The 26,107-nt window shown below is 38.4% G+C and overlaps 1 protein-coding gene across 1 annotated transcript in view; it reads left to right on the top strand.

The window, feature by feature from the left end:
* The first annotated feature begins 676 nt into the window (after nt 1-676).
* LOC107748500 (zinc finger ZZ-type and EF-hand domain-containing protein 1-like) overlaps nt 677-26,107 on the top strand; it is a 47,179-nt gene continuing 21,748 nt past the window's right edge. Inside the window, exons 1-32 of the mRNA XM_016563292.1 lie at nt 677-1,350; nt 2,650-2,794; nt 2,950-3,144; nt 4,635-4,818; nt 4,947-5,146; nt 7,244-7,454; nt 9,279-9,395; nt 9,646-9,824; nt 12,424-12,522; nt 12,791-12,882; nt 13,035-13,180; nt 13,540-13,645; nt 14,004-14,222; nt 14,359-14,450; nt 14,682-14,878; nt 15,980-16,113; nt 16,210-16,280; nt 16,389-16,503; nt 16,734-16,893; nt 19,751-19,872; nt 19,983-20,105; nt 20,298-20,467; nt 20,590-20,671; nt 20,959-21,160; nt 21,348-21,490; nt 21,575-21,818; nt 22,416-22,495; nt 22,588-22,678; nt 22,761-23,268; nt 24,519-24,683; nt 24,782-24,901; nt 25,092-25,253. Of these exons, the coding sequence (XP_016418778.1) occupies nt 886-1,350; nt 2,650-2,794; nt 2,950-3,144; nt 4,635-4,818; nt 4,947-5,146; nt 7,244-7,454; nt 9,279-9,395; nt 9,646-9,824; nt 12,424-12,522; nt 12,791-12,882; nt 13,035-13,180; nt 13,540-13,645; nt 14,004-14,222; nt 14,359-14,450; nt 14,682-14,878; nt 15,980-16,113; nt 16,210-16,280; nt 16,389-16,503; nt 16,734-16,893; nt 19,751-19,872; nt 19,983-20,105; nt 20,298-20,467; nt 20,590-20,671; nt 20,959-21,160; nt 21,348-21,490; nt 21,575-21,818; nt 22,416-22,495; nt 22,588-22,678; nt 22,761-23,268; nt 24,519-24,683; nt 24,782-24,901; nt 25,092-25,253 (5,339 nt within the window). The 5' untranslated portion in view covers nt 677-885. The remainder of the gene's footprint in view (nt 1,351-2,649; nt 2,795-2,949; nt 3,145-4,634; nt 4,819-4,946; nt 5,147-7,243; nt 7,455-9,278; nt 9,396-9,645; nt 9,825-12,423; nt 12,523-12,790; nt 12,883-13,034; nt 13,181-13,539; nt 13,646-14,003; nt 14,223-14,358; nt 14,451-14,681; nt 14,879-15,979; nt 16,114-16,209; nt 16,281-16,388; nt 16,504-16,733; nt 16,894-19,750; nt 19,873-19,982; nt 20,106-20,297; nt 20,468-20,589; nt 20,672-20,958; nt 21,161-21,347; nt 21,491-21,574; nt 21,819-22,415; nt 22,496-22,587; nt 22,679-22,760; nt 23,269-24,518; nt 24,684-24,781; nt 24,902-25,091; nt 25,254-26,107) is intronic.

The following is a 26,107-nucleotide window of genomic DNA, read 5'->3' on the forward strand; positions in this document are numbered from 1 at the left end:
GTTGCTAGAAAACAGAAGTTACATACATTTCAGTGCTTTTTAAAACATTACGTTTACAGATTTTTTATTTATTTATTTGTTTGTTTTTAGATTGTTCCAAAAGGTTTATGTATAATTTTAAGTTATTTATAAAAGGTAAGAAATTTGGTTTTCAAAGAGACCATTCTTTTTATGTATGTGGTATTTTCCTAACAAAATAAGCGAATGCAATGTATTGTCATTGTCATTGTATTATTCTTCATATTCCAAAATGTCATTCTGAGAAAAAAAATCACATCAAATACACAAATTTCTATCACACACCCCAGTATTCTTTTAATGTAGGTTTCTAAATCCTTCCCAAAAAATCTTAAATACAACTACTATTATAAAACAAATGCAACAAAACAAATGCCTTTTCCAGTCTACAGAATTCACATGCATATGCAATGTTCAGCTTTCCAATAACTTTGTTATTAAAACAAAATTTATCATTTTTTATATTAAGAATTAGCTTTCCAGGTGACCTACAAACTGACATCATCACTGAACATCAACTTCAAATATGAGCACATATTTATTTATTTCCCGTCCAACATTTAAAAAATTACATAATTTACGTTACAAAAATGTTATAATTTGAAACAGTGATTTGTGAGTACTGGAGGTGGACGCTAGGGGGCGTGTTTACAGCGCAGCGGGCGTCGCTGAGCTCACGGAAGGACCAAAGTTTGGTTTTTTGCTGACAAACATGACGTCAGCTGGCGGAGCCAGTCAATGCGGTAGTGACAGCGGAGGAACGCGCTGACGGGAAAAGCACCCTGGACTAATCAACCCTAACACTAAAACTTAGCTTGAAACCTGGGTTCGAGGCAATCGGAAGAGAGCCCGAAGCCGCAGAACACGATGGGGAACGCGGAGGGAGGATGTGGCGCTGGGAGCGGCGACGAGGAGGACGTAGAAACGGAGAGTCCCGTGTTCGCTGAGGGCAGCCCGGCCTCTGCGGCCACAGGCAACAGGGCCGGCAACGGAGGTGGTGGCGACGGCGGCGGAGGCGGTGGAGGAGGAGGAGGAGGAGCAGCGGCAGGCTCCGGTCCGGGGAGAAGCGGAAGAGGTTCGGCGAACCCGCCGGCCCCGAACTATGGACTCCCCACTCCTGCAGCTCTGCTTGAGCAGGTGAAGCTGCGAGAGGCAGCGGCCCGTATGAGCGACTCGTGGGTCGCCATTTCGGAGTCGGTGCTGGCGCGCAACGAGAGTGCTCTAGTGCGCTGGCTGGAGGAGCGGCTGAGCCGCGGAGAGGAGTCCGTCACACTGGAGCAGTTCTGTGAGATGCTGGAGAGCAGAGACGCGCCCAGAGATGAGTGCGAGGAGGTGATGAGACATGTCACTCAGATGAGCAATGACCTACTGTAGCCTAGTGGTTCATGCCAAGTCTCGGCTGGTAACAGAGTTTGTAGGTTCAAGGCCAAAGAAGGGTGATTTATGAACTCTCACTATAGTGCACTTCAGCGAAACGTCCCTGTCACCTAAATGACTAATTAGTAAATAAGTATTATTTAGCTGTGACAAACAACTCAAAGTTGTGGAATTAAGCACATAGCTTGCTCTCTACTCTGAGTGGTTATATAGTGTAATCACTATCTATCACACATTTGATAAAGGCTGTTTATTGGCTTTCCCCACCTAGATCACATCCAATCTTGACAGCATTTCAGCTCATCATAGGACTGTCTTATTAGATTTGCTTTGTCTTTCTTTTTGATTGGTAGCTACAGGGTTTGATTACACTGACTGATATCGACCTCTGAGTAGTCAGACTCATCTAGTGCCAGTATATAGAATATGTATTGCTGTGCTGTACTTCTTGTCAATAAAAAGATTATAAGAAATGCTTTAGCAAATACAATTTGGCAATAATAAATATATCTTTTTACAGATTTCTACAGCTGTCATTCTGACTACTGATTACAAATTTGTATAAGTAAACTAAATGTTTTTCTATTTATTTTACATATACAAATTGGCAGTAAAGAGTCAGAAACTCAGCTGTAGGAATCTATTTTAAAGGTTAGATTTGTGATTGACAAATACATTTTTTGCCAAATATACAGTATATAAACCATAGAGATTTTTAGTGGGCATCCATAATCACATCCTCCTCTTCCCCCAACTCTGATTAAATTTAAAGCCTATCCGGAGCAAATTATATTGGATGAATGTGTTATTCTGGGATTGGCTCACAGCACACCTTCAGAACCCAGACAAAAGTATAGTTCAGTCTGTTTATAGTGTGGTGCTTTGATATATATCTTGGTGCTGAATAATTTCTTTATTCATGTACTATGTTATTTATGTGGTATTCTAGATATATCCAAAAATGTTGTTGTACTATGGTACATTTTGTTAGTGCTTTCTGAAAAAAGGCTATACTGATTTATACATTAGTCGTCACTTTCATTTGCTTTACAAATGATTCTCATGCTGGCTCGAGTGTGTTTATATAGGTGAAATGGACAACTGATTTGAGAGAGCTAGAGAGACTAGTTGTTGTTGTCTTCCTTTTGTTTTCTGTTTGTCTTCTCCTTTGTGTGATACCTCAACCTAATATTATTGTCACGGAATGTACAGACAAAAAAAAAAAAAATAATCTCTTCCATTTGTGCTCTTTAGGCCTTTGGTCAGTTTGATGCTGAGGGTGATGGGATTGTTGATGTGGAGAACATGCTCACGGCACTGAAAAGCTCCAATGGAGCCAACCTGCAGGGAGAACTCAGTCATGTGATCAGGCAGTTTCAGGCATGCTCTTTGACACCAGGTGGGGAAGCAGACCTGAATGAACATGCTTATTTATTTGAATGCAATGGCGACAGGAGCTCAGATGTCCAAAGTTGAGCATGCCAGGTGACTATGCAAATGATTCTCAATGTTTGACCCAGTTGTTGTCCTCTTTTACCCTTCATGCTCATCCAGGATTTGTGGATATCTTCTCCAAGTCCAAGGACCGTCTCAAAGCACATGCCTCCAAAATCCTGAAATTCTTGCACCGGAATCGCATTCCCAGCAGCGCCATCCCATTCCCTGTGCTGGAAGGCTACAACAGCATCTGCACCATGAGGTCATCTGTTGTGCAGGACTTCCTGGATTACCTGTTACAGAAGGAGAAAGGTAAATGGAGGGTGGAGTGGTAACAACAATTATTGTATAGTGCTGCAGGGATGACATATTTTTGTAGGCCAACTCAGAAGTGAGCATCACCCTGGTTCCATCCAATAGGGATTTTCATTGGCTTTTGGATTATTGCAGAAAATGAGCTCTGTGACCAACAAAAGTTTAAGATTCTTACATGTTTTGTTCATCAAGATAATCTTTACAAATGAGCACAGCTTTCATTCATTTTTAAAGTGACAGTGACGTGACGTGTGGCCAAGTATATGGTGTCCCATACTCAGAAATTTGTGCTCTGCATTTATCCCATCCAACTGCACACACACAGCAGTGAGTAGTGAACACACACACACACACACACCGTGAACACACACCCGAAGCAGTGGGCAGCTATTTTTTTGCTGATGCGCCCGGGGAGCAGTTTGAGGTTCGGTGGCCTGGTCAAGGGTCTCACCTCAGTCGTGATATTGCAGGTGGAAGAGAGAGCTGTACATTCACTTCCCCCACCTACAATCCCTGCCGGTACCGAGACTCGAACCCGTGACCTTTGTCCAACTCTCTAACCATTAGGCCACGACTTTGAAGCCTAAATGCAATCACCAAAGTAAAAAGCTAAAGCTAGGCTGTAAATAAACTACATCACAGTTATATGACTTCAACATCACCACCACTAAGCTTCTAACAATGCTTTCAATCTTAATATAAAATCTACAAGTTGGAAAGTTTGAGTTAGAATAGTTTGCAGGAGTGCGAGTATAAACGCAACGCGACTGTGAAAGCAAACTAATGAGTAGATGAGTTTTCCTGTTCGATGACATATAATGTCCTCAATGACCTCTGTAGTCCCATTTAGCCACTTATTAGCAACTCAAAATGCATAAAATCATTAAAAAAAAAATCAGGTATACTGATGTATTTTAATTCGTACAATAAAACTTGAAAATATATTAAGGTTGTGTTAATCACAGACCTTATTTCAGACATTTAAAGGCACAATATGTAATTTTCGCCGCTAGAGGGCGCATATTCAAAATAAACAAAGAGGCAAAGGCGTAGTTTGATCGAGGGGTTATGACGCCATTGGCAGGCGACACAATGACTCTATAGACACGATCCGTGTCACTAGTTAAAATTGCTTATTTCTCTGGATTTAAACATTCTTCAAAACATTTGGGATAATGTAAGTACACAAGTCAGCAAAATATATAACACTGTTCTAGTGGTTTTTGGATATTTTAATAAAAAAATCTTACATATTGTGCCTCTAATCAAAACCCCATTCAAAACACTTTGGGACAATGGAACCAGAAGTTTTCTGCTAGTTATAGGGCTCATTATTCCTGCAGCACTCAATTGGAAAGAATAATTAAATAAAAATCCGTTTCCATTTTGTGCTGCTAGAGGTGCAGTTTACTGTGGATAATATATGAGAACATTGTCCTCCATCTCCTTTGTTCTTCATATTCATATTCTGCTGGCTGTCCTCTCAGATCTAGACATCCAGTACAGAGCGGAGCTCAATCATGACCCAGATGTGGATAAAGTTAAGGTGGTCACCCAGTGCTACAGCTTCATCGAGGCTTCATCCAATAGTGCAGATATCAACAAGATGACCAATGGTGAGACCGTGTCTTTCTGGCAGTCGGACGGTAGCGCTCGCTCACACTGGATAAGGCAAGCTGTCCATTTCATTGGTGCATCTACATGGAATTAAATTATAGCTGATGATGCAACACATTCCATTACCTTCGCTAAATAATTAGTTAAATATTACCACTTCCTCTGACTCACCACTTTCACAGGTTAAAACTGAAGCCAGACATAGTTTTGAGACGGCTGGCCATTGCGGTAGCATCTAATGACCACAGCTACATGCCACAGCTGGTGTCTATAGCTGTAGGAAAGAACCGGCGCTCCCTGCAGGAGATCAGAGATGTGAGGATCCCCAGTAACGTCACGGGTTACGTACCGCTACTGGATAACGCCAACATCAGCCATCCTTGTGAGCACACACTTGTACAGCAGAATTTTCTGTTTGAAGTTTGAATTTAGGGCTGCAACTATCGATTATTTTGATAATCGATTAGTTGGTCGATTATTTTAATTTAAAATTTTTTTTTTTTCAGATTAATCAGATTTAAAAAAAAAATTTTTTTTTATTTTATTGACAAAAACACACTATTCCACATTCTGCCCAATGTCCTTAAAACAAATTTGCCAACTGAATGCTTAAATGCTATTTATTCACATAACAAAAATGACCTCCTATGCCCTTCATATAACAGCTTGCATTCTTGCTGGCATTGTTTATGTACTTTTTGACTAATTGGGTATCTGAAAAAAAAAAAAACTTTAAAGCTCTCTTTCTTTCATAGATAACAGCAATAATTATATTATAGCATTAGAAACAGCCTACTACTGTTACTAAAGAGCTTACGCATATTGGAGGACTAACCAATACAGAAAGCTAAAAAATGATTTTGGTAATCACCAGTACTGTTAGTTTAGAGCAGCAGTGGCACAAACCATAATTTGTTAAAAACCTTCCATACATTTTTTTAAATAAATTTGTTTAGCATTGTATATAGTGAATATAGTTTAAATCTCTGCATTAAAAATTTAATAATAAAGATGATAAAGACTAATAAAATCACAAACTAAGTTGTAACCAATAGGTAAGAGTACTGTTCTGCAGGAACACACGTTCATTTGACCACAGTCACGTCTTACTGTCATTTCTTTATCCTGTAAAAGGCGGTTATGAAGCGTCTGATATTTATATTTAGACAATTACACGCTGTTTTCCCCTTACAGTTCCTACTCTCATAAAATACTCGCAATGCATGTTGACTTTTAAACCTTAATTTAACTTTCAACAACAGATATTTCAGCACAATAAATGTTTTTGCGCTGATTATTGTCTGTTTTCCGTCTGTCTGACGCCCGTGCACGCGCTGGTGCTCATTCAGTAAAGATTAAAATTTAACAGACTGTCAGGACGGACCTTTATGCGCAAAAATGGAAATGCTCGCGTGAATTTGTGACATTTATACATAAGGATATGACCGTAAACTGAAAGTTTTTGCGCGAGGACGCACACGCATCGTCTGTCAAAGCGCCTGACAGGGCAAGCCATTACGCTAATGCATTAGCTTAAAGCTTAACCTAAAGAATTCTCATTTGGGCAGCTTGGATCACGTAACTCTCCCACAGCATCCCATTATGTTTCCTCCACTATTTTTTAGATGCATTTTGTCCATAGAAATGCGTCATTCAGTGCTTTGTCAGTAATTTGACGCGACCGGCTGAAGTTGGACGTGCAACTGTGGGCAGACCCGACTAATCGATAATGAGAATAGTTGCCGATGATTTTCATAATCTATAATAATCGATTTGATCGATTAGTTGTTGCATCCCTAGTTGAATTTGTGCACTACTATTCAAAAGTTTGGGGATTTTGAAAGAAGTCTTATATTCACCAAGGCTGCATTTATTTGATCAAAAATACAGTAAAGCCGCTAATGTTGTGAAATATTATTACAATTTAAAATACCGTAATTGTTTTCTATTTTAATATATTTTATAATGTTATTTATTCCTGTGAGGGTAAAGTTGATTTTCAGCAGCCATTACTCTACAGTCTTCAGTGTCACATGATCCTTCAGAAATCATTCTAATATGCTGATTTGTTGCTCAACAAACATTTATTATTATTATTATTATTATTATCATCAGTGTTGAAATATGTTGTTCTGCTTAATATTTTTGTGGAGACTAATATATATTTTTTCAAGATCCTTTATGAATAGTAGATTCAAAAGATCCACATTTATTTGAAATAGAAACCTTTTGTGACATTATAAATGTCTCTACTGTCACTTTTGATCAATTTAATGCATCCTCACCGAATACAAGTATTGACATCTTCAAAAAAAATCATACTATTCCCCAACCTTTTGAATGATAGAACGATAGATGTTCACAGAATTTGCAGACTGTGAGTGGAATGTAAAGAGTGACTGTAATTTCTGTTTATTCCAAGTATATACTAGTCAGAAAGCTCTTGTAAACTTACACTGATCTTCCTTTTGTCTCTCAGTTATTCAGATAAACATTAAGCGCTGCCTCAGCGATGGCTGTGACACACGTATTCATGGTCTGAAGACAATGGGCTACCAGATCACCAAGAGTAAAGAGGTTTCGGTATCCGACGCCTCAGCTATATGGTATCTGTCTCTCCTCACGTCGCTCGTCACCGCTTCCATGGAAACCAATCCTGTGCTTGCGCAGACCGTCCTACAGAGCACACAGTAAGTCAGGAGAAATGACTAATGAATATTGCTTCTCACAAAAGCAAGGCAGTAATAGCACTAAATGTGTTGTGTTATAGTCACATGCTACACACTGATTTGTAGCTGATGGTAGCTGTATGTTTCTTTCTCTATTTTGCCTAGTGCATTTTGATTTTAAAATTTGATTTTAATTTGTTGAGACATGTACACTGCCATGCAAGATTTTGCGGTCAGTAAGATATTTAAAAAAAATGAATTGATTACTTTTGTTCATCAGTGATGCATTAAATTGATCAAAAGTGACATTAAAGACTTTTATAATGTTACAAATGATTTCTATTTCAAATAAATGTTCTTCTTTTCAGCTTTCTATTCATCTAAGAAACCTGAAAAAATGTATCATTGTTTCCACAAAAATATTAAGCAGCACAAGTGTTTTCAGCATATTAGATGCTGATTTGTTGCTCAACAAACATTTATTATTATTATTATTATTATTATCATCAGTGTTGAAATATGTTGTTCTGCTTAATATTTTTGTGGAGACTAATATATATTTTTTCAAGATCCTTTATGAATAGTAGATTCAAAAGATCCACATTTATTTGAAATAGAAACCTTTTGTGACATTATAAATGTCTCTACTGTCACTTTTGATCAATTTAATGCATCCTCACCGAATACAAGTATTGACATCTTCAAAAAAAATCGTACTATTCCCCAACCTTTTGAATGATAGAACGATAGATGTTCACAGAATTTGCAGACTGTGAGTGGAATGTAAAGAGTGACTGTAATTTCTGTTTATTCCAAGTATATACTAGTCAGAAAGCTCTTGTAAACTTACACTGATCTTCCTTTTGTCTCTCAGTTATTCAGATAAACATTAAGCGCTGCCTCAGCGATGGCTGTGACACACGTATTCATGGTCTGAAGACAATGGGCTACCAGATCACCAAGAGTAAAGAGGTTTCGGTATCCGACGCCTCAGCTATATGGTATCTGTCTCTCCTCACGTCGCTCGTCACCGCTTCCATGGAAACCAATCCTGTGCTTGCGCAGACCGTCCTACAGAGCACACAGTAAGTCAGGAGAAATGACTAATGAATATTGCTTCTCACAAAAGCAAGGCAGTAATAGCACTAAATGTGTTGTGTTATAGTCACATGCTACACACTGATTTGTAGCTGATGGTAGCTGTATGTTTCTTTCTCTATTTTGCCTAGTGCATTTTGATTTTAAAATTTGATTTTAATTTGTTGAGACATGTACACTGCCATGCAAGATTTTGCGGTCAGTAAGATATTTAAAAAAAATGAATTGATTACTTTTGTTCATCAGTGATGCATTAAATTGATCAAAAGTGACATTAAAGACTTTTATAATGTTACAAATGATTTCTATTTCAAATAAATGTTCTTCTTTTCAGCTTTCTATTCATCTAAGAAACCTGAAAAAATGTATCATTGTTTCCACAAAAATATTAAGCAGCACAAGTGTTTTCAGCATATTAGAATGGTTTATAAAGGGTCATGTGACACTAAACACTGGAGTAATGGCTGCTAAAATTTCAGCTTTTCCATCCCAGGAATAAATGACACTTTAAAATATATTAAAATAGAAAACAGTTATATTAAATTTTAATAGTATTTCACAATATTTATGTTTTTGCTGTATTTTTGATCAAATAAATGCAGCCTTGGTGAACATAAGAGACTTCTTTCAAACACATAAAAAATTGCTATATACATACAGTATATATGAATGTTTTTATATTGATGAATCCCTTAATTTGTTCAGAGTAGGTTATTTTACTGTTTTTTATGCTGTTTTTTTCTCTAGGAAAGCCTTACAGCACATGCCGCCCCTGTCCTTAACGCCTTCTTCAATGGAGTTTCCCAAATTCCTCTCTCCAAACATTCTGGAAGAGGTGGACGGCTTTTTACTGCGCATATCAGAGTAAGCATCAAGCTCAGCTCAGCATATTTAAATCTGTTATTAATAGGTCAAAACAATGCTGACGTGGAGGGCAACAGCGACATACCCCTTTTGGTTTTAATTATACGAGTCAACCTGATAATAATGGAAAACTGTTTTCTATCAGTGAATAATTACAGCTGTTTCATCTGAACCTAATTGGTCACTGCCTTTCTCTGCTGAGAAGGCTTATCAGAAGTGCTTTGCTTTTAACCATCCTGTCTCTCTCTAGCTGCTGTGTGTCTCCTGAGGCTGAGCTGACTCTGTTAGCATTTGCTCTGGCTCGAGGCAGCGTGGCTAAAGTCCTCATCTCTCTGTCTGGTATCTGTGAGCATCTGGACTCAGAGTACAGAGCTTCCTCACTGCTGGCCTCTATGGCGTCGGTCCGGTTAAGACTACTCTACCGTAACGGTAATGCACATTAGTTCCAAAAGATTTTCAATATTTTCGATGCAGTCAACTCCCACATGATGATCCTAATGACTGTTTATGAAAGTGAACTGCAGGAAAAGATGTACTGTATTTAGATCAGTTTTATTTTAGCCTTATTTATATACTATTATAATATGTATTCATATTTGGAATTAGCTTTTAGTTTTATGTTTTCAGTGTAATTTTAGTGTAACTTTTTAGTTATTTTTGTTTTGTGCTTTTGTCATATTAGTTTTTTTATTTTTTTAAAAAATATTCCTTTTTAACTTTATTTTTTATTTCAGTTTTTATTTCAGTGATTTTAGTACTGAAAATTCCTAGGGGGATGGGGGGGGGGATGGCTTCGGGCACCAACTGCCCGAAGCCAGCATGAAAGACCCTCAGGACAGTTGACGGGCCACTGCTGCGTGTCATCACGAAAGCTTATAATTTGCACATGATTTTTAAGCCATGCCTGTTTAAACATTCAAGAGATTTTAAAGCATTCAAGCAAAAGAAGATGCAGAAGAACTCAACTGAGTACTCGCGTGCTGTGTTCGGTGAGCACACAGAGAGCCGCATCTCAGACAGCACGCAAACATCAAATTGAGTTCTCTTTTGCATCTTCTTGTGATTGAACGAACAAATACACCTTGTCAATTTAAACATTCAAGTGCAAAAAGATGCGAAAGAACTTAATTCAGCACCCATGTTCTGCCTAATTTACTAGCTGCTGTCGGTGTGTCCTTAAAAGGTTAGTTCACCCAAAAATGAAAATTAGCCTGTGTTTTACTCACCCTCGAAGCATCCTATGTGTATGTGACTTTTTTTCTTTCAGACGAATCCAATCGGAGTTATATTAAAAATTGTCCTGGCCCCTCCAAGCCTTTCAGTGGGGGTAAACGGGTGTTCGGTTGTCAACAGTTCAGAAGACGTGAAATACAGTGCGCGCATCCATAATAAAACATCCCTCACACGGTTCCGGGGGGTGAATAAAGGCCTCCTGTAGCGAATCCATGCGTTTTTGTAAGATAAATATCCATATTTCAAACGTATTAAACACTTTTCTCTCACTTCTGGTATTCTGTCATATGCGGAAGGCGTTCCGGCGGATGACGTAGGACGTTGGCGTTGCGTGGAGAGAGAACAAAACAAAACGCCAGTCACAAATTAGAAGCACAAAACGAGGATTTGTAAAGAAAAATGTCGGAGGATTTCGATATAAGCCAAGAGGAGACTGGTTTTCCTTTGCTAAAGTAAGGAAACTTTGCTTCCTTTGCTCCTGCATTTCTCAGAGGCGCGCGCACGACGCCTATGTCCTACGTCATCCGTCTGCATGTCTTCCGTGTACCACAGTCAGCGGAAGTGAGAAAAAAAGTGTTTATTACGTTTGAAATATGGATATTTATCTTACAAAAACGCATGGATTCGCTACAGGGGCCTTTATTCACCCCCCCAGAGCCGTGTGAGGGAAATTTTATTATGGATGCGCGCACTTTATTCTGAAGTGTTGACAACCGAGCACCCGCTTACCCCCATTGTAAGGCTTGGAGGGGCCAGGACAATTTTTAATTTAACTCAGATTGGATTCATCTGAATGAAGAAAGTCACATACACCTAGGATGCTTCGAGGGAGAGTAAAACACAGGCTAAATTTCGTTTTTGGGTGAACTAACCCTTTAATGTTAATCCAAGAAAAAAAAAGACAAAATCACTCACTGCTCCTGACTGAATTACTTTTGTAGTTTTAACAAGAATTAATCTATATTTAATTTATGCAGTGAAGACTATGCAATGCTATTTTACATTTGATTATTCTGTTTCTGTGCCTGAAAACCTACAAACTTGAAAAAACTTCAATCATTGTGTAATTTGTATCCTTGTTCAATTCTGAATTATAAATATATATATATATATATATATATACAGTGGTGTGAAAAAGTGTTGGCCCCCTTCCTGATTTCTTTTTTTTTTTGCATGTTTGTCACACTTTAATGTTTCAGATCATCAAACAAATTTAAATATTAGTCAAAGATAACACAAGTAAACACAACATGCAGTTTTTAAATGAAGGTTTTTATTATTAAGGGAAAACGGTTCATGCTCGAAAACCCTCCAATGTGGCTGATTTACAACAATTCTGCATAGATGAGTGGACCAAAATTCCTCCACAGCGCTGTAACAGACTCATTGCAAGTTATCGCAAATGCTTGATTGCAGTTGTTGCTGCTAAGGGTGGCCGAACCAGTTATTAGGTTTAGGGGGCATACACTTTTTCACACAGGGCCATGTAGTTTTGGATTTTGTTTTCCCTTAATAATAAAAACCTTCATTTAAAAACTGCATGTTGTGTTCACTTGTGTTATCTTTTACTAATATTTAAATTTGTTTGATGATCTGAAACATTAAAGTGTGACAAATATGCAAAAAAATAAGAAATCAGGAAGGGGGCCAACACTTTTTCACACCACTATATATATATAGCACTTATTTAGGAGAGGTGTATATTTTCATTTGTTTAGAAATATAGGGGTTAGCTGCATTTGCGATTTATGCTACAACTTTGTAATAGTTGTAAACCGTGTGTGTGTGTGTGTAGGTAAATCTATCCAGCTCCATCTGCAGGCATGTGATGTGAAGAGTAAAGAGGAGAAGTCTGGCCCAGAAAACATGCTGACGGAGCCAAATACTGGAGATGGTACGCAAATCATGCATAACATTCCACTCAGTCCTGGTTTTATTTGGAGTAGAGATGGGTATTTTGGTCGAGTGCTTCACAGATAAATCACCGAAGTGCTGGGGTGAATAGCGATGCCTTTTAAACAGCTTTGTGCTTTAAAAGAATTAACTTTCTCTGTGGAAAAAAGCAATATGAATGTGCTGCTTTTTTTGGTCATCTGTAATGTTTAGAAAGAATCTCATGCAAAGTTGGCACTCACAAAGGGATGCTTCATTTGTACCTGCAGGTTTTCTGACAGAGAATGGAAAGAGGAAAGCCAGTGTGATTCTCTCCACTGAAAACCAGAGCTGCTTCCAGGTCACACAGATCAAGATAAAAGTGAGAGAAGCTTTAGTACACACTTGAGCATTTGTGCTTCATACTTCTTAAATATGAAATTAGAATATGTTCTGTCAATATGGTAGTCAAATAAATGTCAGTTGGAAGCATACAAACTGATTTTAAAGCACTGCTGTGTTCCTACGCTTCAGGTGCGTAAAGGAGCTATTGGTGCTAAATGTGGCTTGATGTTTGCCTACAATGACAGCGAGGCATTTGATGCAGATAAACACTTCAAAAGATTCAAAAAGTATGACAGCTGGGACTACAAAGACTATAAAGAATTTGTCCAAGACAGGTATGTCACATTCTTAGTCTGTAACGTGATTAGTTGTTGATTTATTTATCTGGAGTTCATTTAACATTGTTGCTCATAAGAGACAGCCAATATTGATCACATGAACTTTAAATGGTGCTTGTTTAGGAATGTGTGAGAGAGTGCAGCCTGTGTGAGTGTGAAGTATAGCGTGAGAATGCATTGTCTTGCCATTGCATTTGAGAGTGTTTTTAGTCTTTGCACATGTGCACACGGCCAAGATGGCTGTAAATTCAGTGAGAATGTTTCTGTGAGGCAGTTGACCTCTCTGTTATCTGCCTCTGTACCCTACACACTGTCGTCATGTGTATCACATTCACACACAAACACACCCACTCCAGCACAAGGATGCCAGAGACCAGTGAGGATGAGCCCATTGGCTGGTTTGAGGTGGAAGAGGACTGGAACGACGTGGAGATCAAGCTGCAACAATGCAGAGTGTCAAAAGTATGGATTCTTTCTTTCTTTCTTTGATAGTTTGCTCTTGACACTGCCACAAAAAAAAAAATTAGACTAATCTTTTTTTTTTTTTAAAGCAAAAATCGTGGTTATGGTAACACACATTGGACAGTAAGCAATAAAATGCAGACTGTTTAAACACTGACTTGAGACAATCTTTTTTTGTCATGATAAAATAACGCAGTAGCTTTCCCACAGTAAGTGCAAAGATACCAAAATGGCAAGTTATGTAAATGTGCCAAAAAACCTAAACGGACAGGAATTACAGTATGTCATTAACCCTTTTGGGGGGAAAAAAATTGTAACACTTAATTAACATCCACTCTTTCTGTCTTTCTGTGTGTAGTTTTTGATGGTGAAGTTCCTGTGTGCAAGGCAGGACACGGCAGAGCGGTTGGGGGTTCAGCAGATGAGTTTCAGTGGTTATTTATGTCCAGACTCAGAGCGGATGGAGGATGTGGAGGATCTGAGTGCTCAGGCCGAGCGGAGCGTTTCAGGCCTGGTTACGGGTCTCACACTCATAAAGAAAACCCTTTATTTTATCCAGCAGCTCACAAGAGATATGGTACACCCACCAAATGTCCTCTTGCAAGTGACCTAATTTGTTTTTAACAGAACTCTGAAATTCATAATGCATTTTTTCAGTGAACTTTGCATGCATCTCTAAAGAGAGCTGCATAAACCCTGAGCCTATGTTACAGGATGTGTCTCTGTCCAAGCAGAAGTCCCTGCTGGACTTCAGCGATCTCAGCCTGCAGCTGTTCTGGGACTTCTACCGCAAACTCAGATCTATGTGAGTAAAGATGTAATGTGAATTTATGTTTATATGTGCATGGATTTTATTTTAAATGGTTTATAAATGGGATGTAATTTTTAATTCTCATACAGTTGGGGTTACAAAGAGTATATGTTGAAAAGCAGTGATTCATTTTACATTAATGCAGTAATGAAGGCAAAAAGTGTTTAAAAAATATTTTTCTAATGTCTGCTGTGTATGTGTGTGTATGCGCGCATACACTTTCAGTGAGGGAGAGGAGGCCGTAAAGACAAGAGTTCTCCTGCTTCAGCTGTTCCAGAACTGCTTCCCAATGCTGCCCAGCCTGACAGAGTCCCAGTCGTCAGACATCACAGCCTCCGCTTCAGCATCAGCATCACCCTCAGCCAGCACAGACGTGGGCCCTGCAGAAACTGTCGGAGAGCTCTACAGTCACTTGTGTCAAGGTAAGACTCGCATGCTGCTCTGTATGACTGTGCCGAGACATATTGCAGTGGTTTGTTTGTAATGCCTTACAGCTGTGTAGATGCATGTGCAGTTTGATTTGTTGTCATGGAGCACTACTGGAAACCAGCTGCGAGCACAAGCAGTGCAGTACATAACATTAAACATAAATAATGATCTGATGGAACAGTGCTTAAGCTGAAGTAGAAGTTTTTAGCTGCTCTAATGCGAACATTACTAATCAAAAGTTTAGAGTCTGTATTTTTTAGAGTCTCTTAGTTTTAAAGTTTCTTATGTTCACCAAGGTTGCATTTGTTTAAAGGGGTCATATGATGCGATTTCAATTTTTCCTTTCTCTTTGGAGTGTTACAAGCTCTTGGTGCATAAAGAAGATCTGTAAAGTTGCAAAGACTAAAGTCTCAAATCCAAAGAGATATTCTTTATAAAATTTAAGAGTCAGCCACGCCTACCTAAAACGGCTCGTTCTAACACACCCCACATGTCTACGTCACGATGTGAGAAGATTTGCATAACGCCGCCCAAACGTTCACGCAAAGAAAGAAGGCGTAACTTAAAAATATTTGGCTGCACAACTGTTGATAATTCTAATAATAAATCAGCTATAATTTATTCCTGTGGCAAAGCTGAATCTTCCTTCAGAAATTATTCCAATGTTCTTTTTTGGTGCTCAAGACACATTTCTTTTTATTAATGTTGAAAACATTTGTGCTGCTTAATATTTTTTTATCAAATTGTGATTTTCAGGACTCTTTGATGAATAGAAAGTTCAAAAGGACAGAATTTTTTTACAGTAAAAATCTTTTCTTATGTTATAAATTTCTTGCTGTCTGTCACTTGATCAATTTCATTTGTCTTTTCTAAATAAAAGTATTAATTAAAAAAAAAAACAACAACAACATACAAACCCCAAACTGAAGAGTAGTGTAATTTATAGTTTCCAGAAAATATCAGTTAAAATTGATGGCTGAAAACACACTGTGACATCTTTAAATCATTCACTTGAAATGGTTAAAAGCCATGTAATAATGCTATTGTATTTTGATGGTGGTTGAGAGAATAACCCACAGTTTTGTGCTGTCCAGTGGTGGACGGCCCTAAAGGAGAGACTGCAGTGGAGAAAGCTCTGAGAAAAGAAGCTGTAAAAGCCATCCTCAATGGAGCCGCCATTTTCTTCCCTGACAAACAGAGCCGGAGGGACAAACTCTTCCACATGATGGTAAGACTGTGAGGGTCTACTTGCCTTTGCTGGATATTATTATTGAGTTGCTTTTTATGAACGTTTTGTTGTTGTTGTTGCTGCTGCTTTTCTCAGAAAAACATAACTGAGGAAAATCAGCCAGAATCTGTGAAACTGACATTTGAGTCTCTCTGCAGTTACTTCAGGTATCAAATTCCTCCCTTTAAACTAGTACTCTTTTCTGTCCCTGTCCTGTAATACCAAATAGCTTACTTTCTGCTCTCACACATTGTCTCTCACTAATCTGTTTGCAGTGATCAGGACCCGAAAGGTCTCCTCTTGCTGCCTCCTAAAGGATCCCCATCTGACTTTGACATCTCATCTGTCCTGACCGTCATGGACACGCTGCTCATTGTGGCCACTAGAGAGGTATGTCTGCCCTGTGCTGACAGCCGCCGACCTCATCTAGTCACCCCTGCACACATATATAAGCTCCTGCAAATAGCTGACACATGCTTTAGATGTTTACATTGTGCATTAACATCTGTTAGCTGACACCTCATTTTGTAATGCATTTCACTAATAGTTTTCCCTTGTCTAGCTTTATAAAGAGTGATGTGATGTTGATCCATGTAAAATGCCCCTCTCCCTTTCTTCAGTGTGAGGTGTTGATGTTGGATTCCAAAGGAGGGTCTATTTGGAGAGTCCTGCTGTCTCTGTTCTGGGCTTTACAGGGCAGCCTGCTGTCCTGGTGCTTCCTGCAGCTCAAAGGAGGAACGGCCACCTCTGCTGATCTGGCCAGGGAAATCCTGATTAAATGTTAGTGTGCTTTTCTTGGTTTTCCAGTCTGCTTTTATAGAGCCCTTCAAAATACAGTAGGGTTGAAAAATCCACTTGTGAAAATGCTGGTACTGTGGTAAATGTATATATTAAATATTTACATTGTAATGCCTTTTTCATTACACATTATATTATGAGTGTTGACTCAATAAACACAACTGTTCTTAGCAATTACACTCTTTACTGCTCAAACACGTTCAACCACAGCAGCTCCGTATACAGGACTGAACTGAACTACAAAAAAAACAGCGCTAACTCAAAATGGTGCTCTTCGCACATGTGCAGAAAATAAAACATAACTTAACAATCTCCCCTCTTTTTTTCTTTTCTTTTTTATGTATAACTAGTTAACATTAGAGATTTACCACGCTAACCCAAAATGGTGCTCTTCGCACATGCGCAGAAAATAAAACATAACTTAACAATCTCCCCTCTTTTTTTCTTTTCTTTTTTATGTATAACTAGTTAACATTAGAGATTTAGTTCGAATGACTAAACATTGACAAAACATAAGTAAAACATTGTTAAATCCTTTCAGTCTTTAAGATGGCAAACGCCTGTGCTGAGAGCTTTCAGAAGGCCAAGTGCAGATGCCCCCCTTTTTGTCAAGCAGTTAGCTAGCTGCTCTTTGGTGTCAGTGAAGCTTCACGCTGTGTTGCTCTGGTGGAGTCCACTGAAATGGGTTGCAGATTTTTTATGTACGTTCCTTGTTGTACGTGTATTTCATCCTCCAGAGAATGTACTTCTATTCCAATATAGCTGAAACTGTCATGCTCTTCCCATCCAACTTGAAAGGCATCTTTCAATTGAGGAATCATAGTTGTGGAGAATGCATCTGTACCACCCCAAATAAAGTCATCCACATGAGATGCAAGAATCCCCATCACTTTGCAGGAATCATCCAGCCAGTAAAATACTGCTGGATCTACCTTTGACACTGTAGCTCCCAGTTGTTGCATGGTGTCTTTCACCCTATTATACCAGAATAAAGAAGCATCTGTTAGGCCATAAACACATTTTTTTAACTTCCATATAGTTTCTTTGCTCTGCGCTTCTTGTGGTGGGCGAATGTAAATGTCTCTGGTTAACTCTTTACCTTGTAAAAAGGCTGCTTTAATGTCCATGGAGTTTAGCTGCCATTTATTCTGACATATGACTGCCATGATCATTTTTAGAGACTCCACTATAAGTGTTTGCATTCCAGTGTCAGCATTTAAATCCTCAGCGGAAATTTCCAGTGCACTGTCCCTTGCTCTGCCCGTTAGTGACAAGGTAACTGCCAAGGCTTGTTTCTTTCTGTCCAGGTCGGTGACACGTCTCCAAATTTCAACCTCATTTTTCCAACTTTCGTACGCCGTCTTCTCGTCAAATGGTGGGGGATTTTTGTAATTTCCAGCAGCTGCCATCCTCCGCAACCAATGTTGACTCAATAAACACAACTGTTCTTAGCAATTACACTCTTTACTGCTCAAACACGTTCAACCACAGCAACTCCGTATACAGGACTGAACTGAACTACAAAAAAAACAGCGCTAACTCAAAATGGTGCTCTTCGCACATGTGCAGAAAATAAAACATAACTTAACAATGAGCATAACAGTTACAAAGCTGAGTAGAAGAATTAACATTCAGTAGGGATGTAACAATTAACCGCGAGCCGGTTGAAAATCGAATTCAAATATGACGATTCAAATCGGTTGAGATGCCAAACAAATCGCGATTCAGTTAGGGGTAGGAGTTTATATGAATGTATGTCTGAGGGGAACTTACTGTCTTTATAAAAGTTTAGATTTTTTTTTTTATCTTTTCATCTTGCCATAAGTGCAGCACTGCTTTGTTTACAGCGGAAACCAAGGAAAAGCTTTAAGCGCCGCGCCACGCCGCCACCTGCTGGCAGAGAGTGAATCTGCGTCTCATTCAGCTCGTCTGCTGTTCAGCATTTTGTCCAAGCAATAATAAAAGAACACATTTCATTTATAATTTTTCTTAAATCTCATTTTGTTAAAAAGAATCGTGAATCGAATCGTGACTTGAGTGAATCGTTACATCCCTAACATTCAGCACTCAAGTGGCATGTGTTTGTGTAAAATCTGATGATGAGAATATTTGAAAGTGTGTCGTAGATCAGTTAAGTTTCTAGATTTTCAGTGGTCTCTGCCCTTTTGCAGTCTCTATAAAGATGTAGTCCAGTTCCATGTGTTTTTTTACCTTCAGATATTGAAGTTCTATAAAAAAGCAAATGGTTGTGAACATTCCAGTAACGCTTTTTAGTCTAGCACTACAGATTGTACTGTCAGCTTTATTTGACTGTCTTCAGAGTGAATAGTAGTTACACATGACGGAACATGACATATGCACATTTTCTTTTAATGAAATACTTTTATTCATCAAGGACGCATTAAAAGTGACATTAAAACATTTATAATGTTACAGTGCTGTTCTTTGGAACTTTCTATTCATTAGAGAATCCTGAATGCGATTTCCACGAAAATATTAAGCAGCACTACTCTTTTCAACAATGATAATAATCAGAAATGTTACACGAGCACCAAAGCAGCATATTAGAATGATTTCTGAAGGATCATGTGACACTGAAAACGGCGGCTGAAAATTCAGCTTTGCCATCACAGGAGTAAATTACATTTTAAAATATATTAAAATAAAAAACAATTCTTTAATTTGTAATCTTTGACAATATTACTATTTTTACTCTATCAAATAAATGCAGCCTTACCTTATAAAGAAATTACAAACCCCAAACTTTTGAACGGTAGTGATTATTTGCAGTAGTCTGATGCAGTGTGAATACATCTGTGTTGTTTCTCTTGGATATTAGATGTGGAACAGTTCCTGTCAGGTACCAGAGACATACTGAGTCTTCTTATCAAGCGCTTTTCTGGGGTTGACATCATGGAGAAACTCAGTGGATCTATCCTCGCTATGGCAACAAGACAGCTGGTAGCAGACCGCTTTTTCCCGCTATGTCTTTATTTTATTATTTATTCATGCTTCTGTTTGTACAGTATATATGTATGTACATATTAAGTGTGGATTGTGTGCTGTTGTAGACAATCTTCCTGCTGGAGCTGTGCGCTCTGGATATTCCTCACTGTGTGCTGCTCAAGAGATACTACCCTCTGGCAGACCTCCTCAAGAAGCTGTCTAGTGACACAGAGGACATCTTCTCTAAGGTCAGTTCACTCCGTGTCTTAACACATTCAAGTTAAAATAAATAGAATTAAAATGACTGAAAATGAATGTAAAAGAGTATTTCACTTAGGTTTTTCCACTTGCCATTTAAAAAGCAAGCAGCTAATAAATGAATGACCACCATTGGTGTGAATCGTGCATTTATCAGAGCTTTTATCCCTGTGTGTTTATAGGTTGATATGGAGGGCTGTCAGCAGACTCAGCAGCCTGTTGTTTTAAGGACGTGGCATATGGAGTCGCCTCATAACTATGAGAACAGCAGACACGAGACCACTGTCTTTGTCTGTCCTGGTGCCACGTCATTCGAGGTGGAGTTTGATGAACGTTGCGAAACAGAGAAAAGGTGTGAAAGACTTATGCCACCTTCTGGTGAAAACGGGAATCAAACTCACACTTTACCTGTTACAGATACCATGTGGCTGTACGCATTATATTTACACTAATTGAGTGTTTTTGTTTTTGTAGGTACGACTATCTGGAATTCACTGATGCTAGGGGAGGAAAAATGCGATATGATATGAAGGTCGGCACGGAGAAATGGCCAAAGGTACAAAAACGGTTTTATTGGAGTATTTTAACTATAGATGTCAACAGAATGTGTTTAGTTATGTAATGAATTATATTAAAAATAATTTGTTAAAATGAATGCAATTAATTATACCCCTTGTAGGGCTGGGCGATATAGCTAAAAAATGTATCAACGATATAATGTTTCATATCGTTCGGTACCCTTGCTTGAATGTAATTCCAATTTTTTTTTTACTCTGAGATCTTGAAGAAGAATAAAAATAAATGTTATTTATTTTATTAGTCATGTTTTTTTTTCTTCTTCAGAAAGTGACGTTTAAAGCGGGCCCCCAGCTGCAGTTTCTGTTCCACTCAGACAGCAGTAATAATGAATGGGGTTACAAGTTCACAGCGACAGCATATGGCCTGCCAGACATCACCGTGTCCTGGACCTCAGACCTGCAGCTCCTCGTGTCCAGGCTAATGGGCCGTCTGGCCTCCCGCACCATGGCTTTGAAATCACCTTATGGTGTGATAATCGATTACTTTTGATTATTTCTGTTAAATTATTTTAAAAAGGCTAATTTTATGTTTTTGTTTAATTTAAAAAATATATATATTCCACATAAACGTGTATAAATTGCAGGTAGTTGTAAAAGTGTGAAAACACACTGACTTACGATGATGGTTTTGTTATGTCTGCCTTCCCCTTGAAGAGATCCGTGGTGTAAAAGAGTTACCTGCAAGCTTGATGAACCATGTCCTGTCCTGTCCTCTATGGAAGCCTATGTTCAGACATGGTTTGAGTGGACTTCCTGGAGAAAAAAAGTTGGCACTGGACAGCTCTGACACCAACCAGGTGAGAGTACTTGAATTATGACTTTATGTGTGTGTTTCAGTCCAAAAAAGGTCTAATCGTGTTTGTGCATCTTTTGTTCTACAGGAAGAGCCAGCTCCTTTGGGAGATGAATTGGTGGAATTCCTTAAGGACTTTGCCTGCTGGGATCCTTCGCAGGATGCTTCTGATGGCAGGACGGAGCTCATGAGGACCCTTTTTTTGACCTGCAAGAAGCAGCCAATCAGGAACGAGATTGCTGCAGGTTCAAAAGTGGACCAGGCTGTGAACGCCACCTGGGCAGCCATGGTGTATCACACAAAAGTATTTCACCACAGTCTTAAGAGCTTTGGTAATTAAAGACATTTTAAGTTTCATACAAGTTCAAGAGAGCAAACACTAAAGAGAAATGCTGCCGACACACTCTTTAATCTTTTTTAAAACATTTGAAACATACAATTTTTTATCATACTGTTGGATTTGAAGTAAGAAGGAATGCACTGATAATGGAAATTTTGACCAAAACGGATAATTATTTTGTAATATTTGGAAGCCTATGACCAATTTTTTTTAAAGTTTAATTATTTAAAAAAAATCTAATTACCAATAAATTATATATATATATATATATATATATGGCTAATAAGAACAGGGAAAAGATTAAAAAAAACAGTATTTGGTCAATGCCACAAATTTGATCAATGACTTGAAAACAGTGAAGAATCTTATATTTCTTGTTGATTTTACTTCATAATGTTTCATAATGTCAAAATCCTAAAACTCCAGGGCCATGTTAACCCATCAAAGACTTGATCCCTTGGTACAGACAGTATTTGATCTCTTTCTGTAAGATGTTTGTATGAACCGGTCAATTTGGTGGTCATACATGTCAATCCTAGTCCCAGTGTCCTTTTGGTTATGTTTCCTTTTCTTATTCCCTCTGCATTAGTTGCTAAAAACGGCCAGAGCAGTCTTAGTGAGGACCTTCTGCAGGTCTACGCCCTCGCCGATGGCATCAGAACATGGATGGTAAGTATGGCTTATGATTTTTGGTTTTAAAATAACCTAATATTATTATTATTATAATATTATTATTTCTCCCTTTTGATCTGTTTTGATAGTTGGAAATGAAACAGCGCTACCTTATGGGTAAAATGAATGGAGTAGAGGAAAAAAAAGACGGACAGAATGAGCTCACAATGGAGTCACTTGGTAAATATTGATGCTATAGATGCGCCTTTGATGCACAGAATGCTGCTGCGTTCTCACGGCCTCTTTTTCACTCTCTTAACAGCTGAAATTTGCATCAGTAGAAGTTTGTTCCTCTTCCGATTCAGCCCGAGTGGAGGAACCTTTGCACTTCCAGAACAAGAGCCTTCCAGACCAGAAGATGGCGCTTGTGCTGCTCCTCTTCTTCGATCTGTTTCCACCTCAGAGGGAGACTTCCAGCCTAGCCCCTCTGCTCCCTCCATCTCCCAGACTTCTGAGGGAGCAGAAGCAGCGACGACCCCAGGGGCCAGTCAGCGTGACCAGACTTTCTCTGCACCAGTAGATGCTGGACCTTCCAGCAGCATCAGTTCTCAGGGTGCCACGGGCTCCTCAGAAAGTCTTCAGTCCCAAACAGGAGAGCCTCTGTCCCCGTTAGTCTTCCCGCGTAAAGCACCTTTCAGTCGGGGACGCCTGAGGCTCCTTTCCTTACGATCTATGGAGGAGCCTCGCATGGCACCACCTGTTAAAGAGCGCTTCCCGAGCCTCAAACACATCCTCAGCTTTATGAAGGACATGGTCATTAATGAGAGCAGGTATTTTCACCTCATTATGTAAATGGCTAGATGTGTGGTGCTATGATTCAACAGATTTCGATGCATAAACTTAAAGGGATGGTTCACCCTCATGTTGTTCCAGACCTGTATGAATTTTTGTCTTCTGCTGACTCAAAAGAAGATAGTTTGAAGAATGTTGGTAACCAAACCATTGCTGATCCCTCTTGACTTCCATAGTGTTTTTTCCCCCTTACTATGGAATCAGTGGGGACCAGCAGCCATTTGGTTACCAGCAATATCTTCTTTTATGTTCCACAGAAGAAAGAAAATCATACATTTGGAACAACATGAGGGTGAGTAAATAATGACAGAATTTTCATTTTTGGGTGGACTATCCCTTTAAAGCGATAGTTCAGTTTACTCCCACTCATGTCATAATAAACCTTTATGACTTTCTCTTACGCTGTAACAAAAGTAAATACTGTGCTGTTCTGATGTCTTGTTGGCTCTTCTACACAATATTCCACACAATAAAGGTGAATAGTGACCAGGGGCTCCAAAAATAATGACCATTAAAGTATTATATATTACATTATATTACATTAAAGTAGCTCTTACAACTTGTTCGCTTCTGAAACAGTAAAATAGCTTTGTGACTGAAATTACAGCCATTAGTTGCTGAAATATTATGTATATTTTAATATATATGTTTGATCCATGCATCAAAATCTGTTGCATTTTTGTAGCACTGTTTTTTGTACTCTTTACTGTACATTTGAGATCAGTAGTGATTTATTTTTTTTTGCATTATATTATAATGCATTTGATAAATATTATTTCATTGAATTTAAATTAAATTTTTCTATTTGAATATATTTTAAAATGTAATTTCCTGCGATGGTGAATCTGAATTTTCAGCAGCCATTACGTCAGTCTTCAGTGTCGCATGATCCTTAAGAAATAATTCTGATTAAGTTGGTGCTTTAAAAACATTTTTATTATTATCATTATTGAAGGCAGTTGTGCTGCTTAATATTTAAAAGTGTTAATTTCTTTAAAAAATGTGTATATGTTTTTACATTTTATATATAATAATTTATATAAATTGAGTCAAAAGTTGTTAGAGTAGTTGTAGTGTAGTTAGTGCTGAGTCTTAAATATTTCTTATTCATTTTGTTTCATAATGTTTCTTTGTTTTGTTTAAAAAAACTCAAAACCTTTTCCAGGTTTATTTGTTTATTTCTAGATTATGAGTGTGTACTTATGGTGACTTTTCTGTGTGTGTTCAGTGTTCTTCATACTCTGGCTCTGAAGAAGGCACAGGCTCTGAGTGTGTGTGAGGTGCTGGAGCTCGTGCAGCAGTGTATACTCACCCTGGGGAAACCACACTTCTTCCAGGCACCCTGCATTTTGTTTCTCCAGGAACTCTTGGCATGTCAGAAAGATTTCACCAAGTATGTTACTTAAAAAACCATTGTCATTTCTGATGGTACTAATATCTGACTGCTGTTCTAATATCATTATTGTAACTCGGTCTGTCTGTCTTTCTCAGTTACTTTTCTCAGTTGGCGGGCAGTGGGCAGGAGATGAGGGAGCTGGTCAGGCACTCGTATCATCTGCTTGTTCTCATGCTAGTAGAGGCCGTGCAGGGCTTCAATGCACTGAACGAGAAGTGGGTTCTCTCTGCTCTGTTTTTAATTATTGAATTTGAATTTTGAAATCATTGTGTTTTTTGGAAGTTACTAATAATAAATATGCTACACAAGGACTGCCATTACATTCCTGATGAAACCGCTGTAGTCCTTGGACAACAATTTTTTTCTTTATGTCTTATGTCCGCTATGTCTTCTTTATGTCCTTAGGGTCCTGCTGCCTGCCCTGTCATGCGTGCAGACATGTCTGCTGCATTTGCTGGATATGAGCTGGGAAGCAGAAGATTTGTCACTGTTTCTGGACATCAAACTGCCTGATCTTCTGCTCACCATGTCCCAAGAAAACATCAGTGTGCACGATATTGCCATCAGGTTTGAGACAGGGATCAGAACACATATGCTGTGCTAGGGATGTAGAGACTTGAGCCTTTATGTGGCCATTCAGCAAAAAAAAAAAAAAAATCAAACCCCTGGTTGAGAAACACTGTTTTAGAGTTCACATTATTATTAAAACGGGATGTTCTTAAAAAAAAGACACATGAAGTGTGCCAGTCGCTAGTGTGCATCTTGAGATCAGGGGAGTGAGGTTTTACCCGCACAGCTCTTAGCAGCTGGCCTCCGTTGTAAGAAACGGTCTGTTATTGGCCCGAATATAAGACGACCCCCCTTTTTCCAGATGTACCTTTTGAAAAAAGGCTTTTTAAAAAACAAATCTTGTTTTTTTTTCTCAGTAAAACACATTTTGTCTTCAATTATTTTCATATTGCATATTTTTCCTATTTAAATTTTTGTTACATATACGTATATGTGTGTGTTAGGGCTGCTCAATTCTGGCAAAAATCATAATCACGATTATTTTGGTCAATATTGTAATCACGATTATGAGTGGGCCACGTGACCAAAACTTTATATGAGTGATTTATTTAAAGATAGCGATATATGTCAAATATATGTTTTCTGTAAATAAGGTTGCTATGACATCTACACTTTAGAGACATTTAGAGAAATTTCACAATTCTCAATACCACAGCAGATTACTAGGGTAACTAATATTAGTTCAAAAAAATAAAGTCCTCAAAAATGATTGAAAATAATTAAACAGTCGGTAATAAAAAAAAGCAAAGGACAAATTCAATAGAAAAAAAAAAAGATACAAATGGAACAAACAGGTAATTGAAGTTTTTTTTATGCAAGTCTAAAGTATTCAACAGCCTATTACAGAAATT

This window comes from Sinocyclocheilus rhinocerous, unplaced genomic scaffold (assembly GCF_001515625.1).
Source record: "Sinocyclocheilus rhinocerous isolate Xijiao unplaced genomic scaffold, SAMN03320098_v1.1 scaffold230, whole genome shotgun sequence".
NCBI classification, from domain to species: Eukaryota; Metazoa; Chordata; class Actinopteri; order Cypriniformes; family Cyprinidae; genus Sinocyclocheilus; species Sinocyclocheilus rhinocerous.